Source organism: Grus americana, chromosome 2, assembly GCF_028858705.1.
Source record: "Grus americana isolate bGruAme1 chromosome 2, bGruAme1.mat, whole genome shotgun sequence".
Taxonomy (NCBI): domain Eukaryota; kingdom Metazoa; phylum Chordata; class Aves; order Gruiformes; family Gruidae; genus Grus; species Grus americana.
This window is the reverse complement of record NC_072853.1, coordinates 82,658,322-82,675,448: the sequence shown is the minus strand read 5'-3', so window position 1 is coordinate 82,675,448 and position 17,127 is coordinate 82,658,322. Positions and strand designations below refer to the sequence as shown.

General features: G+C 47.2%; 1 protein-coding gene across 1 annotated transcript in view; it reads left to right on the top strand.

Annotated features, from left to right (window-relative positions):
- Positions 1–7,103: 7,103 nt before the first annotated feature.
- The window catches only part of MYO10 (myosin X), a 170,797-nt gene continuing 160,773 nt past the window's right edge, over positions 7,104–17,127 (top strand). The window contains exon 1 of the mRNA XM_054817072.1: positions 7,104–7,468. Coding sequence (XP_054673047.1) covers positions 7,448–7,468 — 21 coding nt within the window. The 5' untranslated portion in view covers positions 7,104–7,447. The remainder of the gene's footprint in view (positions 7,469–17,127) is intronic.

Below are 17,127 nucleotides of genomic sequence, written 5' to 3'. Positions count from 1 at the left end.
GCTTAAGATATGACCGGCCCTCGCAGGGCTTTGCTGCCCTTTCACTGAAGGCTTTTCCTTCCGTAGCACTGCCAGTGGCAGGGAAAGTGTGAGTGTTCCTTGTTTGTCTCGGCAGAAATGAGGATGACCTAGTTTAAATTGCTAGCGGAAGGGTTTTGAGCTAACCTGGCTTACGTAGCACCGAGGCAGCAGAAGGTGCCCTCGCAGGTTCCCCCGCTGGGCTCTGCTCTGGGGGTGCCGACCTTCGGAGGGGGGTAAAAATGTTTTGCACAGGTGTCCTGGTTTCGGCTGGGATAGAGTTAATTTTATTCCCAGCAGCTGGTGTAGCGCTGTGGTTTGGATTTAGGATGAGAATAAAGTTGGTAACACACTGATGTTTTTAGCTGTTGCCAAGCGGTTGAGGACTTTTCAGTTTCTCACGCTGCCCTGCCAACGAGAAGGGGGGGGTGCACAAGAAGCTGGGAGGGGACACAGCCAGGACAGCTGACCCGAACTGGCCAAAGGGATATTCCATACCATATGACGTCATGCTCCGTATGTAACTGGGAGGTGGTGTGGCTCAGGAACTAGCTGAGCATCGGCTCTGGTTGGTGAGCAATTGTGCTGCGCATCACTTGTTTTGTACAGAATAATAATAATAATAATGATGTTTTTATTTTTGACTGAGATAAAGACAGTTTAATAGGACAGAAAAGGAAGATAATAATTTTTTAAATTGTTTTATTATTATTATTACCACCTTCTTTTTTATTCTCTTCCCCATCCCACTGCAGGAGGAGGAGTGAGCAAACGGCTGTGCGGTTGTTTTAGCTGCCTGCCGGGTTAAACCACGACAACAGGTCTAACTACCTGATAAATGAACATGTGCATAAGCTGCGGCTGCAGGATTTGCAACTATAAGTTGTGTTTAAACAGATATCTTTAAACAGGCTTCCTGGGTGAAGACAAGGAAAACATGCTCACAATCTCATTCAGAAGATGATGAGAAAAGCTTTCATTTCTTTTTATCCCTTTTCTTATGCTTTCCCACTATTTTTTTCCCTTAGCCAGTTCTAAGCTTTTTGAAAGTTTTTGCCTGTCACTCCTCTGTTTTACTTCCAGCAGATGTCTTTATGGGATAAACCAATGCAGCTGTACAACACAGCTTTCTCTGTTGCTACCTTCTCTAAAAACTGTATTCCAACCTGATACGCAGAATTAAAGTCAATAGGCTGCAAGCAAGATTTTAAGAGAAGAAGAGCTGGATGAAGAGATGCAGCAGCTATCTTAAATGAGAAGAAGGGTCAGTGAGGCTCAGACAGCCAAGGGTGACAGAAGCTGCACGTGGGGAATAGCCTGCCACCACGAGCGGTGATGCTGCCTGGAGAGCTGAGAAGGAAGCAGGTGGCTTCATGGTATGAGGAACTGCGTGAGGAAGCAGTCTAAGAATGATAAGCAAGGGAGAGCAAGGCTCTGCATAGGCAGTGCCTGGGGGCTGAGTAGAATTCAGGAAATAGGTAAAAATATGGGAAGTTAGAAGGCTGTCCATCGTCATAGGTGTGCTGCCAGCTGTTAAATCAAGAGGTGGCTCTGTGTCATTGGGGACAAAAAGGCTGGAGTCTGTGAAATCATATTTTGAAATCTTATAATAGAGACCATTTTCTTATGTGGAAAATAAAACTTAGAATCTCCCAGGTAGAGGTTCTGGTCAGAAACTGAGATACTTAATGCCCTTCGCCAGACCCCAAGCTGATAGGGTTCAGCTGCACTGTTGTATGTCAATCCAGCTCCATGATAACACTCCTGGATCTGTACAGCCCAAACAAGGAATGGGCCTGCTGTTTTGGATATCTGGTCAGCCCAGCAGCACAGGAGGTATCACATCCGTGGTGTCTGTGATTGGTGTTTGGGACTTCTACAGTTGGTATTTTTTTTCTCATCCTGGACTCCATAAAAAGTACTTGCACTGAAAGTACAATCAAGAGAATTAGGGTGTAAGGAGGTCAAAGTGATGGAAGAAGCTGTTGGGATCCAGAAGAGACAGGGAGGCTGAAGAAGCCAAGAAAATGTCTCCCAGCTTTTTTTCTTCATTCCTATAGGGAGGTTGTTTACATAAAAAGAAAATGTTGAAATGACTTTATGTTACAGTAGCTATAAATGAAGCTGCTACAAAAATCTGCCAGCTCTTAAGTTTTTATTTATTTATAACTCCTAGAGGTTAATAACTAAAGTTCATCTGTGATCATGAATAATTCATGTGATGCATTGCTTGTCACAGTTAGGGGCTAGGCTCATCCTGGCAAGATGTAGTTGACCATAACAGGACCTAACGCTGAAGCACCTCGCATCTCACGGAGCTCACAACTGCTAGCCAGACACTTAGCTCCCGGTACAGCACACAGGGAGAGCTGGCTTACTACAAGCTGGATTCAAAAAAAGAGGAAGGCTGAGCAGCCCTGTTGTTGGGTATTCATTTGAAGAGAATCCATTAATTATTTTGAAAGCTAGGACCATGACCTGGAACTGCCTTTGAAACCGGAGCACATGTTTGCGAAGGAGTTACGATGGACAAGAACGTGAGGAATCTGGGGTTTTTTTTGCTCTGCACAGATCGTGACAATTTTGGCTGGAGCAATCTTTCATTGTGTCCTTCAAAACTTGCATGGTAGGAAATTGTGCTCTGTGCTAGCAGTCTGCTGTACGCTGTCACCCACTACAGAAATATTTGAACTCTGAGATTTTGTTGGACAATGTCAATCCCAAACATCTTGTCTACCAAAAGTTAGCTGAAACCGGATTGGAGCTCACCAGTGCAATAGCAGCCCTGGAGAATAAACACAAGTAGTGGTTAAACTCCTCTTTTGGAGTAAGTTTAAAGAAACAGCAATTCTTACCAGAAATGTAGACCATATACAAAGCCACTCTGAAAATGAAGTATGCCATGGACAAAGACCCCAAGGCAAAAAACCTGAGAGCAAATTTTAGAGATAGTACTGGATGAAATGAGGCCTTGAGCTGTGAGCAAAGAAACACACTGCCTCATTTTGGTGAAAAGAGAACTTTAATTTAGACTTCTTTTAATTAATCAGATAGAGTTAACTGAATATATCATTTAATTCTTTGACTGAAAACAATCCATGTCAGACAGAAGGGGTAGCAGTGCTGTCAGTAGGGAAAGGAAAGCTCCTCCAGAGGGTGATGCAGAGGGAAAGCTTTTGTCAATAGACGTGTCAGGCATGCAAAAGTTAAAATCACTCAGTTCAATGATACCATTGTAGATAAATGGTACATAAAAAATAAGGTAAGCCAGGCAAAAACAAGGCATCACATGCATGTAATGAAAACTCATCAGCCTTTTTAAAAAAATCATTGAATATAAAGCTTTTTAGCATGAAGTTGCCCCCCACAGATTTTGTATTGAGGTTGGGGCAATTGAATGAGTGTTTCCTCATTGAATAGGGAGCGGGATTTGTGAAACGCACGGAAACCGTCTTCATGCACAGTAAGACACGGTAAAGACAGGGACTTGCACCAGCACAACCTGTTTGGTTTCAAACACAGTTACTGTCATGGCCCCGAGGGCACCGCCAGCCCTGACCGTCCCTGCCCACCCCCCAGGGCTCCCCCTGACCCTGCCCATGGCCCGGTGCCCCCGGCTGCCCTGCCATCACCCACCCGGGGAGCCCCCAACACTCCCAGCACTTGGGAGCCACCAGCCCTGCGGTGCCCTGACAGTTTTGGTAGATGAGAATGAGAGAAAAGTTACTTTGAAAAATGGACATCTAGAATTTGACCAAGTGTGCTCGAGGTACTGAATGAGTTAATGGTTCGTTGGGATGCAATCATGTCTATGAACTTTGTACTAAATGCAGGTGCAATAAATCTTTAAAAAAAGGTCCTACAAATTTGGTCTGTGGAAATTCCCTGTGAAGAAACACGGCTCAGGTGAAACATAGGATTTATAGACAACTGGGCTTCAGTCAGTAAATTGGTTTTGCCCCTAGAGCAGAAATGGAAAGAGCTACATTTTATGGGAGATTTCCAGTCATTGATAGAGATGGGAGTGGTTAAAATCTGTTTTAAAAGTCCAGGGTCTTACGAAAGTTGCAGCTGCTAAGATTACTTTGGAGCTAAGGAAGAAAGAGATGTCTTTTGTTGGACATTTTGGTCAAATACGGACTTTAGCAACTACTGGTAGGGGGAAGAAATGTCAGAAAAGCTGGGTGAAGATGCGACCTGACCCATGTAATGCAGCGAATTTAAGCGAAGAGTATTAAAATTGTCTAACAGCCCGGCTGAGAGTAAAGCCAATCCAGCAAATGCCAAAGCTGTACTGCACGGAGCAAGGGAGAGGCTGGGGGAAAGGGGCCGCTGACCAGCCACCTCACCACCCATCACCAGCACGAGGTGGGAAGACCTTTACGGCCAGTGAGTAGGTGTCTCATCAGGGAGGTGGAACTGAGCCTTTGGTCTGTTCCTGGTCCTCAGCCGGGCTGAAAACCGAGCCAGCATGCATGTGAGCAGCTTCAAAAGGAAGTAATTTACCTTAGGCACACAATCAGTGAAGGAATTTCTACCGATTAAAAGAAAACTGGAGCTGTGTAGAACTGGCCAAGTCCCCAGATGTTCATAGATGTACGGAGCTTTGTACAGCGTATCTGTGGGGTTTTCCAAATTCCAGAACAATTGCCTAAAATGAGTAAGAAACTAGTTTGGGGTCATTTTCAGAGCGGGAAAAGGAAACGCTGTGTTTCAAACCCCCTTTCCTATGAAACACAGATGCTAGCGCTTACAAGCTGTGAGCGGGACTGACATGAGAAGACAAAGAAGGAGAAAAGGAAGAAGTTTGTTGGAGTGACTGTACAAACTGCTCTTCCCCTCTGCTGCCCAAGTCCCTCTTCTCTGCAGTTGTTCTAAAGCATAAGAAAAGTCTTAAGAGTTTTACAGTCTTTTGCAATACATCCACGCCACAAGAGAATACTCATTCTTTCTGCAATGTATTTTTAGGCTGCATAAATCTGGTCCTATTCCATTGGTAATGGTTTCTTGTAATTTACTGAAATTCTCATTTTAAAAAAACACAGGCTGCTTTTATTGGACAATGGATTCAAAGTTTTCATGAATTCCTACATTTTTTGTGATTCATAGACCTGAGTACGTGCAATGCAGTAGCCAGACATGCGCGTTACATTCCAATAGCACGGTGTCAAAGTACTCAATCAGAAGTCAAAATAACTTAATAAATACCTCTGATCCGACTAAGCCCTCCCCAAATTTGGGCTTGTCTGAGTGGGGAAGCTTTCTGGCACAGTGATTGTGGAAAAAACCCATTCCCTTGGAGTAACTTTGGAAGCACGGTAGTTTGGAATAGAGTTACAGAGCTTCCACATCGGGATTTATACCATATAATCTACAGTGGAATAATTGTAGTGGAATAACTAGGCTAACTGCACTGTTAGTACTGTGTAGACAGGTGAATTCAGGTGAAATCCTCTGCAAACCTTGAGTTTCGAAGCAACCGTAGGAAGGTACAACCTGTATAGCCGGGTGTAGAGACTGGTGGGGCTGGCAAGAGAAGTGACACCCCCCCCACCCAGGCAGCTCCCAGGAGGCTGCAGGATGTCCTAACGGGATGTCTCCCAGCTGGGCTTGGCAAGCTGCAACAGGGTGCTGCCCAGGGGACTCCATGCTGAGCTGCGAGTGAGGTGGGAACTGTTTCTGCTTTTGCTGCCGGGAGCCATCGTGGCTGGCCACGGTAAGGCGAGCTGAGGGGGCTGCTGACCTATAGAAGATGGCCATGCCCATGGCAGTTGCCGTCTTCCTGAAGGCTTCCCCCCACCTTGTCTCTGTCTGACGGGGCAGGCAGCCACAGCCCCCACGCAGGCTCTAACAGGTACCCAGTGGACAGAAAGTCCCTCTTGTGCTGGATTGTCCCAGCTCTAACCTTGATGGCGCAGCAGTTTGCCTGGATGTCACTGTGTGAACCTCCAAGACCTGCAGAACCCCATTTTGGACATTACGTATCTCAAAGCCAAACTTCTTTTACCTGCTCTCTTCTTTATTCAGATTTTTTTGTTGTTGGACACAAAGATGAAAGAAGAATGTTTTTCCTTGCGTAATGTATATATTCTCAGACTTGCTTTTTAGCGGTGTTTGTTGTGCTCTATACGTTAGCTCCTGTGACACCTTAAAAAAATGAGTTGCACACTCGTGATTTTTTCTGATCTCTCATATCGCTACTCACATGCTCAAGCATGCGACCAAAAGCAGCCAAGCATGCTCTGCCTGTGACCAAAAGACTGAATACTGCATTCACTTTCTTTATGGCTGAAACTTACTTTTTGTACACTTCTTTCTGTAATGCGAATGAAATAGGCCCATATCAGCAAGATTTGATTTTCCGTTGCCGTGTTCCTTGTGCTGTTACTTACCATAAGGCAAGAGTGCAAAACGATGACCAAGAAACGTTTCCAGAAAAGAACACTTTATAGCTGCTTTGCAGAAATGTAAAGGACTAAAAAACCTATAGAGTGAGCTGCTGAACCAAGCCCGGTGCGTGCCTAGGAGGTGGCCCGAAGGCTATTTTCATCTGTGCTGTTCTGTCAGTAAAAGTAATGGCTGTTGCAGTATGCATTTAGTAAAGGAACATAGGTACGGCTGACACAAGCCCGTACACAAATTGGCCACAAACTTAAATAAGAGCTTGTTGTATGCAACGGAAGCCTGCAGGTATATATTCTTTAAAAGTCATTTAACTCCGCCAGTAACTTTTGCCGGATGGCGGTGCTTTGCATGGCTTTGTGTTGCAACGCAAGGGAGCGGAGCCCACCCTCCGACCGGCGGCCAGCCCCTCGCTTCTCTCCCGTGCCCGCGCTCGTTCGACTCCGCATTTGGACGCGGGTTTCCGTGCCCCGAGCAGCCGCCCCGGCACGGCGCAGGGCAGCGGGCGGACCGAAACGCGCGCCCTGGGGCCCCCGCGGCGCCGCACCGAGGAGCCGGGGCGGGGGACGGGGGGGGACGGGAGGGGGGCGCCCGGGGGTCGCTGCCCGCGCTCCGGCCGGGGCGGGGCGGGGGCGCGGCTGAGCGCGGCGCAGGGAGCGGCGCAGCCCCGGCCCCGCCTCTGCTCCTGCCCCTGCCCCGCCGGGACGGGACGGGGCGGCCCCGGGAGCGGGGCAGGAGCGTGTGGCGGCGGGAGCCTCCTTCCTCCTCCTCCTCCTCTTCCTTACCCCCTCCCCCGGCTCCCAGCGGCGGCATGCGCTGCCGGGACCGCCCGGGCGAGCGGCTCTGAGGGGGCGGGCGGACAAAGGCTGCGGGCTGGTGCCGGCGCTGGGGCGCGATGGAGCGGCGCGGCGGCTGAGGTGGCTCGGTAGGGCCGAGCCGAGCCGGGCCGGGCCGGGCGGCGGCGGCGGCACATGGTGAACGGCTGGGGCCCGGCGCTGCGCACCCGCGGGCGGGCCCAGGGGCCACCATGGACAACTTCTTGGCGGAGGTGAGCGCGGGCCGGCGGGATCTTCCTCCCCCCTTCCTCCTCTTCCAGCGTGGGATCGCTTTGTGGGGCAGGAGCCGGCAGCAGAGTGGGCTCCCGAAAAGTGTTGTGTGTTCCCCCAAGCACCTCGGCTTGCAGGGGGTTTGCAGGAGCAGCCCCTCGGGGGGGTCGGTCGGAGCTTCGTGAGCGGGAGGGAGAGAGCGGCGTCCCCCCCAGTTATCAGCCTTTCGGGCTGTGACCGGGGACGGAACTCGAGGCTGCCGAGCTGAAGCCGGGGAGTCGCTGGGCGCTAATTGGGGCTTACTAGAGCGGGCAGGGGCTGGAGGCGCCGGTACCGCGGCTTTCCCCGCGGCGCCGCCCGAGCCCCCGCTGCCGCCGCCCCGCGCTCACCGGCGGCACCTCCCGCCGTGGCGGGCTCCCCCCGCGGGAAGCAGGCTGCCGTGGGCTCCGGCGGGGCTGGTCCGGGTCCCTGTCTTCCTTCCTGCACTCGCCCCTGCTCCCGGCGGCGTGGCAGCCGCTGAAACCGTGTCTCGGAGGGGAGCGGGGGGCTCCCTCCCCAGGAGTTCCCTGCGCGAAGCCCGGGGAGCGTGCTTTTACCGGCTTGCGTGGGCACATGAGGCTTCAAGTGATGGAGGTTTCAGAAGCAGAGCTGCTGTTAGGCAGTCTTTTTTTAAGGTCTGTTTATTAAGTACGTGCTCTTAAGGGTAGACAAAGTCTTCTGATAGAAAATGCAAAGTAATGAGGCTTAAGTCTTGAAAGTGGTTTGAGCTTTACCATTATCTTGTGGATCTTGACAACTTCATCGTGTCGGCTGAAGAAACCAAATCAAAGGCGCTTTGCTACTTACTCAGGGTATGCGCTAAAAATCAAAACTGCGATCCTCTTCTGGTCTAAGTTATCTGAATTTTATACAACAATATTTTACTAAATCGGTTCAGCCTGCCTAGTGTCGACACAGCCTTGTGAACGTAAGGTGTCCGGTATTAATGCAGCGACTTCTGTGTGTGTCTGTGCTTGTAGATTGCTGGCAAAGCCTGCGCCTGGGTTGTGATTTCTGGTGACTGACTGCATGATTGCTTTAATCACACCCCTTGCTGAAGCAGTTGCGCTGTCACGGCTGTAAATACAAGCCAGGCATCTGTTTTACAGGACTCTTATTAAGCTGCAAAACCGTCCTTTGCCCTCGTGAAATAACTTCCTTCTTGTTCTTGGTGCTGCTATTGAAAAATAGGTGATCTGTTTACCAGAATAGTAATTAGTCAACTAAATGAAGGTCATACACCTTACTGCTTGTTAGCTTTTCATTTGTCAGGCAACAAAAGTTCTGTCAAGTGCAATAAGAAAGAAGAAACGCAGGATTAACTTTCAAAAAGTCTGAGTTAAGTAGTAATATTGCCTTTTTTTTTTTTTCCCCTGTAGAGGATGTAGCCCTTACCTTTCAAAAGCTTGCAAGCCGTGAACAATATGCTAGTATTAGCTTTGCCTTGCAAAATTAATCTGAAGAGTCATTCGCTCTGACACAAAGTACTGTAGCGTGCCCTACATAAAGGTGAAGAAGAGTTTTAATGGGTTTGACTCCCCTATTAGCCAAAATTACTTGCCCCAGGGAAAATGCAAGTACATTTTGCCAGTCTGTGTTAGTATTTCAGCATGTATTTATGTTAATTTGTGGTTGCTGCATGCAGACTTTGATCCTTCTTAAGAACTCTTTCCCCCTTTCAACATGTTGATATTACTTTAAAAGATCAGTAAATATAGCACCTTGACTTTAATCTGCATCCAGAGTTCCACCCATAAGTATAAACATTTTCCTTTCCTCACACCAGAGCGTATGTAAATTGCATATAGGGAGTGTGAGGCACAATAGCAGAAATGCACTGGGCCTGACCCAGCTACCACGGAAAAAACGTCTGTTGAAGGCATTGGATTGATCCACTAGCTGGATAATTTAATTTGTGCGAGGCAGACATCCTGCAGCTGCTCTTTATGAAAATATTTGCTGACTTATCTGAGAGAATTATTGTTCTCGTTAAAATAAGCTGTAGTGCGTGGAAGAAAGAGGAAGCTGGATGAAAGGCACAGGTAAAAAGCCTGGTCTGCTCTGCTCTCGTTTGTCAGCAATGTAAGTCCACTGATACAATTATGTTTTGGGAGAAAAGCTGGTAGGTGACAAGGGTATATACTGGCATTTCATAGGGATTATTCCTCAGTGTTACCACGAAGCCCCTGTTCACTGCACTGGAGTCAGGAGTGTCTTCGATCTGGCTGTTGCAGAAAAATATTGTACAAGTAAAAGGTGTTCCAGGAAAAAACCCTGCATTACTATTTCTCCCGTATTTTTCCATAGCTAGATGCTGATTGTAACCTGCCCTCAGTATAGGATGATGCTCACTGGAACAAAATGGGGCAACTGGGTAAGATACTGCTGGAGTGCAGGAACCTGCGCGTCGCAGAGGAGACGCTCCTGTTGCAACTTGCCGCCCTAAGTGAGGTGTGGGATAGTGCCAAGCTCCCGCCGATCAGCTGGTGCTGCCGTCATCCATGACTTAACAGCTTTTTGGCTTCTCCATCTTGCTGCCCTGTTTCCTTCCTTTACTATTCCTTAGCATTCTTATCTTTTATTCTTATTGGACAACAAGTGGTTGTAGCGGTCTCCAGAGGAGCCTCAGTTTCCATCCCTGTCCCAGTTTTCTAACTCAGGCAATTAAAAAAATAATAAAAAAGGCTCTGAGTAACAAATTAGGCTAGAAGAGTCAGCCCTGGAACTTACTCCCCAAAATGCTTTTATTGCTGGAAGACATTAAAGTAATCCCAAAGTTGCATTCTAAATACAGAGGAGAAGTGTTTTCTGAGACTTTTAAAAACTTTCAGGCTGTTGATTGGGCTGTGCTACCTTTTGGTGTTTGAAGGAAGGTCAGTGGTGGAATCGTAACTTTTTCAGTATAGTTACATAGTCATATTTTCATATGTGTTAAAGCCTGTAGAAATCCTGGAGATCCGTACTCAGAATTAAAAATATGGATGTATGCAATAGAGTCATTTGTATGTGTTGCTCAAAACAGCCTGAAAAAATTGTTCCCATATGTTTTACCAACATCTAGGGTGCTCGCAATGGAGCAATCTCTTGTGGTAGCTGAGGTCAGACTTCTTTTTTCCAGTGAGAATGCATCCCTGCTAAAAGGGGATGTATACCATGAGGAAAGGAGGAGAGTCCTTTCAAGATGGGGTTACAGCGTCCGTGGATAAGGGAAGGGCAACTGACGTCATCTGCCTGGACTTGTGCAAGGCATTTGACACTGTCCCGCATGACATCCTTGTGTCTAAATTGGAGAGACATGGATTTGATGGATGGACCACCCAGTGGATAAGGAATTGGCTGGATGGTCACACTCAAAGAGTTGTGGTCAACGGCTCAATGTCCAAGTGGAGAACGGTGACGAGTGGTGTTCCTCAGGGGTCGGTACTGGGACTGGCAGTGTTCAACATCTTTGTCGGCAACATGGACAATGGGACCGAGTGCACCCTCAGCAAGTTTGTGGACGACACCAAGCTGTGTGATATGGTCGATATGCTGGAGGGAAGGGATGCCATCCAGAGGGACCTTGACAGGCTGGAGAGGTGGGCCTGTGTGAACCGCATGAAGTTCAACAAGGCCAAGTACAAGGTCCTGCACGTGGGTCGGCACAATCCCAAGCACAACTATAGGCTGGGCGAGGAATGGATTGAGAGCAGCTCTGAGAAGAAGGACTTGGGGGTATTGATTGATGAGAAGCTCAACATGAGCCAACCATTGTGGACTTGCAGCCCAGAAAGCCAACCGTGTCCTGGGCTGCATCAAAAGAGGTGTGACCAGCAGGTCGAGGGAGGTGATCCTGCCCCTCTACTCCACTCCTGTGAGACCCCACCTGGAGTACTGCATCCAGCTCTGGGGGCCCCAGTACAGGAGAGACATGGAGCTGTTGGAGCGAGTCCAGAGGAGGGCCACGAAGCTGATCCGAGGGCTGGAGCACCTCTCCTGTGAGGACAGGCTGAGAGAGCTGGGATTGTTCAGCCTGCAGAAAAGAAGGCTCCAGGGAGATCTAATTGTGGCTTACCAGTACTTGAAGGGGCCTACAGGAAAGCTGGTGAGGGACTGTTTATCAGGGAGTGTAGTGACAGGACAAGGGGTAATGGGTTTAAGCTGAAGGAGGGTCGATTTAGATTAGATGTTAGAAAGAAATTCTTTCCTGTGAGAGTGGTGAGGCACTGGAACAGGTTGCCCAGAGAGGTTGTGGATGCCCCATCCCTGGAAGTGTTCAAGGCCAGGTTGGATGGGGCTTTGGGCAACGTGGTCTAGTGGAGGGTGTCCCTGCCCATGGCAGGGGGGTTGGAACTAGATGGTCTTTAAGGTCCCTTCCAACCCAAACCATTCTATGATTCTATGATTCTAAGATGAGAAGGAACACAAGGAAATTTTGCACAAAAAAGGCAGGAGAGGGAAGCTCAAACTGCCTCTTCAGCATCTGTAGTTCCCAAGCAGTACCTACCAGGGCAGCAGGGAAAGAGGATGCAGAAGTCAAGTTCATCTTCCTCCTCTTATGCAGGGAGTCACTTTGCCCAATATATACAGTGTATTGCACTGAACCATGGTCACTGTCCTTGTCACAGGAGAAGTGTGGCAGTTGCTGGCCCAGCTGAGGTCAGAGAGCAGTTGAGGTTGGGGGGACCTTCTGGGGGTCATCTGGCCCAAACCGTCCCTCTGAGCTGGTGCTCAGCCTCTGGGGAGCTTGCAGCACAGTGTGCATAGCGGTGGCTGCAGGGATTGATTGCGTTTAGCTGCTGCGAAGCTTGAAAGACAAAGGATTCCTCCCCACTTCATTTCCACAACTGGAAGAGAAGAGGGGAGAACAATGCTGTCTCCTGCTTTCTGTCTACCATGCCTGGATAGATGATGTTGGAGAGCATTATAAAAGCATCATCAACATAGAGGTCCTACTGATGTTTCTCTGATGTTGCACAGAGGTTCATTGGGAACTGCAGAGCAGCTTCCTTTGAGGCACAGTAGATACTGTGTCCAGCATGCTTTTATTTTTAGCAGTACTGCTGGTACCTCGTGTTCAGAATGGTTTCCTTCATTTCTGCTTTCCACAGTTGCACCTATTTGCTTGTGTACCCTGTTCTAAGGGCAGGACTTCCGACATGTGTCCTGAAGGAGCTAGTGTTGAACCTCCCTCTGTGGGGAGGATATGGGGCAAAAATGAATTCTGAGGGTTTGAGCTTAGCTTCAGGGAGCTGTCTGAGGAGGTATCTGCCGGGCCTGGAATCTCTTGTTTTGGATACATGGCTTGTGGCAAACTTTTCTTTGGTGCTCCTGTGCTGTGGCATTTGGCAGATCACTGCCTCCCAGCGCAGAGTCCCTTATGGAGACCTTTGAGAGGTTCACCATCTCCTGCAACCAAGTGACCTTGGCACTGCCAAGTTTCTGCTCTTAAAGTGAAAATCTGGCGATGCTAATAAATTTCTGCATCGATATACACGAGTTCTGGCTGTGCTGTGCAGCATAGCATACGCGTTTAGGACAACCTCGGAAGTCTCCCAGTTGTTGTTTAGAAGTGTTTTACTGATAGCATAAGTACGGGTCTGATATTCCAGCTTGCGATATTGGTGTAAACTTTGCTGGTGTAAGCTACACAACTGTGTTTCAGACCAGTGGGGGAAAAAAACATCATCCCATGAGCGATGGTGTAAAGATTACATTTCTGGAAGGCTTCTGAGCACCAAAGCCATGCCAAGCAGGAACAGTGCCTCTTTCGGTTGTTGATGTTGGCTGCGTTTTCCGAAGTTTCTGAGCTGTGACTCCTTCTCATATTTAGGTTTTTTTAAAGGTGATGGTTGTTTTGTCAACAGTTATTTTTAGGTTAGTTACAGAGCATTCATGTTTTGAGTAGAAAATGTTTCAGGGGGGCTCGGGACTACCTTACTGAGTTGGAAAGAAAAGAAAGTTTTTGCAGGTTTATTTCTGTAAGTTGGGAAATCACATTCAGCTCATCAGTAGCACGTCATCGTAACTGCCTACTACATGTACTTCACATGTGCCTTTCATAAGATAGATTTGTGCAACTGAAGCATAGTTATCGTCGCTGGGCTGGAGCCTAGCAGCCCTGCTGGCACCATGAATATTGTAAAAAGGACACAAGAATTCTCTTAAAGCTGCAAAACACATAACTATTGAAATTGGCAACAGAGGCTCTACATTGTGCAGGGTCTGCTCGTGGTTTTTTAGGTATGTTCAGTCAGGCTCCAACCAAAGGAGAGCTGTGAAAACCCCACCATTACAGAAGTCTTGGCTGCTTCTGAGTCTTGGCTTTTTTTACCTTCTGGTGACACTTCACTGAAATGGTTACTTTTTTTTGATCTTTTCCCTAATTGTATGTTTGTGTCAGCACTTTGTGTGTAAGCTATTTTGCTCTAACCAAACTTTTTTTCTTTACATGTATGGGTGGTACTGAAGGTTGTGAACGTCTTTGGCTCCTTTTGGTTTTGGAGCTGTCGCACAGCCTGCTGCCTGGTGAAAGGGAATTGTGTTTGAAAGCATGGCCAGTCCCAACTTATTTTTGAAGCTGAGTGGCATGGGCTTTTATCAGAAACTTTCTACAATTTTTTTCCATGATTCTGTGGAGACAGGAGAGGACCGCTTTGCAAGAGAGGGAAGCAGAAGGGAAGGAGAGCTTAAGCTTTCCATGTCATATGCAGAGTTCAGTATGCTGGTCCTGTGAGTAACCTGAGAAATCCTGCAACCTTTCCGTGCCTTTTTCCCCCAGTGTGCCTCAAAAGATGGAAGAAAAAGTTTGGGGCCCCTTATCGATGATAATACTGTCAGTTGGCTTGGTTGTACCATGTTACACTTCTGCTGTGGTGATTTTAGCTGAATCTTGGGTTTCAGCTTGGTGAGACCAATGTAGTCTCATGAATGTGCTTTTTGGCTTTGGAAGGTAGCTGAAGGAAAATTGGTAGGTCCTTGGTTCTGTGTGTGGGTGCATGCGTGTGTGTGTATTTATATAGTGTCACTGTGTTTGCACAGAACAAATCGAGACCGAACACATAGCAAGTGAATAACTGGCCTACATTTTTTTTTTAATATAGGGAGTGAATATTGATGTTACTTAAAAAAAATCTAGCAAGAGAAATGCCTTTTTGTGTTTCTAGGGTGGATGCAGCCCCAGTGGAAGGTGCTGCAGACTCCTGCGAGGGGCGGGAGCAGTAGCTCCATCCCTTGCACGCCCTTCATCCCTTGCACACCCGGTGTGGTGGCTGTGTGCGCATTGCAGTTCTGGAGGGAAGCGTGTCCTCTAGGTAGTTTGATCTCACTAACCTTTTTGGCCGCAGGGCTGGTATTTTTCCTTAGTGAATCACAGTCCCCAGCTGTGGTCAGAGCCAGGAACGTAGTTTTGGGTGGAGCCTGGGACAAGGGCAGGAGGTAAAAAGTCACTGTGAATTAAGACTTTTGCTGAGGGGGGGGGGGGGAAGAATTACCAACCTGAAGTCACTAATTGTGACTACTTTACAAGTTTTGGGATGTGACCTCAAAACTTGCTAGATTGATTATGACTTCAGGCTTGTACGAGAGGGTCATGGCTTAGGTGTTCTCACTTCTCTTGATCTTCCTGTCATTTATTATGTGACATTTTAAACCATTAGTGAGACATGAAGGAGGATGGCTTGGTGTTGGGGCAACAGTTCAGGGCAAGTTACTGGGTTTTGGGTATTACTGGTTCAAATTTTGCATGGTGGCTTTTTTTTTTTTTACTTATTTCAGATTTTCTAAGATGTCCTGTGTATGTCTGAAATGTGCAACTTTGTTTTGGACAACCCTCTGATTAAGAAAAATTAAGTGGACTATCCTTTTTGTTAGAAGTCCATTAAGTAGCTCAAACGCTCCACACTTTAAAAGACAGGACATTTCAAATGTCCAATTTTGGTTCAGATTTGAAGCATGGCAGAAATTGGTGTATATTCTGTTTTACTGACCAAAGTTAACATTTCTGTTTTGTGTAAACTCTTCTGTAGAGGGTTTTAACACACAGTTTCTGTATGAGATCTTGTAATTTTTCCTAGTGAGCAATTGGGCTTAGTTATTTTTCACTAAAAAGGAGCAGCCACGGCCAGTAGCTGGAAAAAACCAAATAACACTCCAGCCCTTTTAAGGCTTTGAGGAAAACTTTGCAGTTCAATCTTGTGTATGGAAGGAAGTCTTCAAAAGTGAATGATACTGCTCACTTGTACGGTTTTCTGAGCTTGCACTGAAAATTCAGATCCAATACATCTTAAGCTGGATTTCTTCCATGTCTCGGTGGCCCTGACCCAAATGGGTACATATAAGCATGTTGGAGCAGAGCCTAAATGTGGGAGTCAGTATACTGCCTTTTACTCCTTCTAGGATTAATGGCATGCTGAAGGAAAACATCCTGGAGGATAGGCTTTATCAATCCTCTGTACAATCCAGCGGCCTGCCAGGCTTTGAGTCGAATAGGGTTCCCTTATTTGTATGTTAATACATTTTAGCAAACACTTACATTGCTTCCTTCAATGGGGCATTTCACCTGGTTTATGGTATCAGACTTTCTTTTCTTCGAAAGTATGTAATCATCTTGTGGTGAGCCTTGCCAGAGATTTTTGACTGAATATTAAGCGAAGGTGAATATTGAAGAAATCAATATTCTCTTTAACCCATGGGTTAAATCTTTCTGTGAAATTATTTGGGTGTTGGTTTTGTTTTGTTCCAAATGAGGGAAAGAGGAAGGAAGAGAGAGGAGCTCAGCAGCAGACTTCAGGAGCCGAGCGGTCCCTTCCTTCACACGTGATCCTGGCTGATGGCATGCACGGGGTGGACAGCTGTGCTGGAGGACACGAGAAATAAAAGGCTACGTGCACTTTGATGTGTTAGTGTTGCCTCTTCCTATATATTCTTGGGAAACTATTCATAATCCTTTATTATGGTCAGTGATACAAGAGTGTGTTAATACAAGTCGCTGTTTTGTTTTGGGGAATGCCCTTACGGGAGATGCCGTAAGGACACCTTAGCAGAGGAAAATGGTTGATTGTTGCTTTTTCCCCTGAGGGCAGAACTACATTCCTACCCTGAGCAAGTTTACCCGAGGGCTTTTTATCATGGCACATCTGCCTCTGTGCTGGGTTAGTCGTTGAAAGTAGTGAGGGTTTTTTGGTTCGTTTTTTATGTTCTTACCTTCTTGATGTGGTAGTGCCGGCAGAATGGCACCCTGCTGCCCAAGCCTGCCATCACAGCCTCGGCATCAGAATTGATTTTGGTGCCTGTAGCATAACCTTGGGTAGGGACCTGAGGCTCAGCCTGAGGTTGATGAGTGCTATCTGCCATTAACTCCAGCTGGAATTACAAAGTAGGATATTTCTGAAAGTTGTCATCAAAGTTAACACTCCGAGCCCCTTGGCCATCTTTCTCCCTCTTTCTCTTACAAACCTTCAAAAGGCTTTAGAAAACTCATTTTGATAAACTTTCCGGCATCTGGAAAAACCATTTCTGTAGTTCCTGAAATGATGTTGGACTGTAAAAGTGGTACTACTGGCAAAGCCCTGGAAAAGCATGGTTTTGATGTTGTTCACTGTGTGCGTCTGTTATCCTTCTTCCTGACCTTGGTAATAGAAAT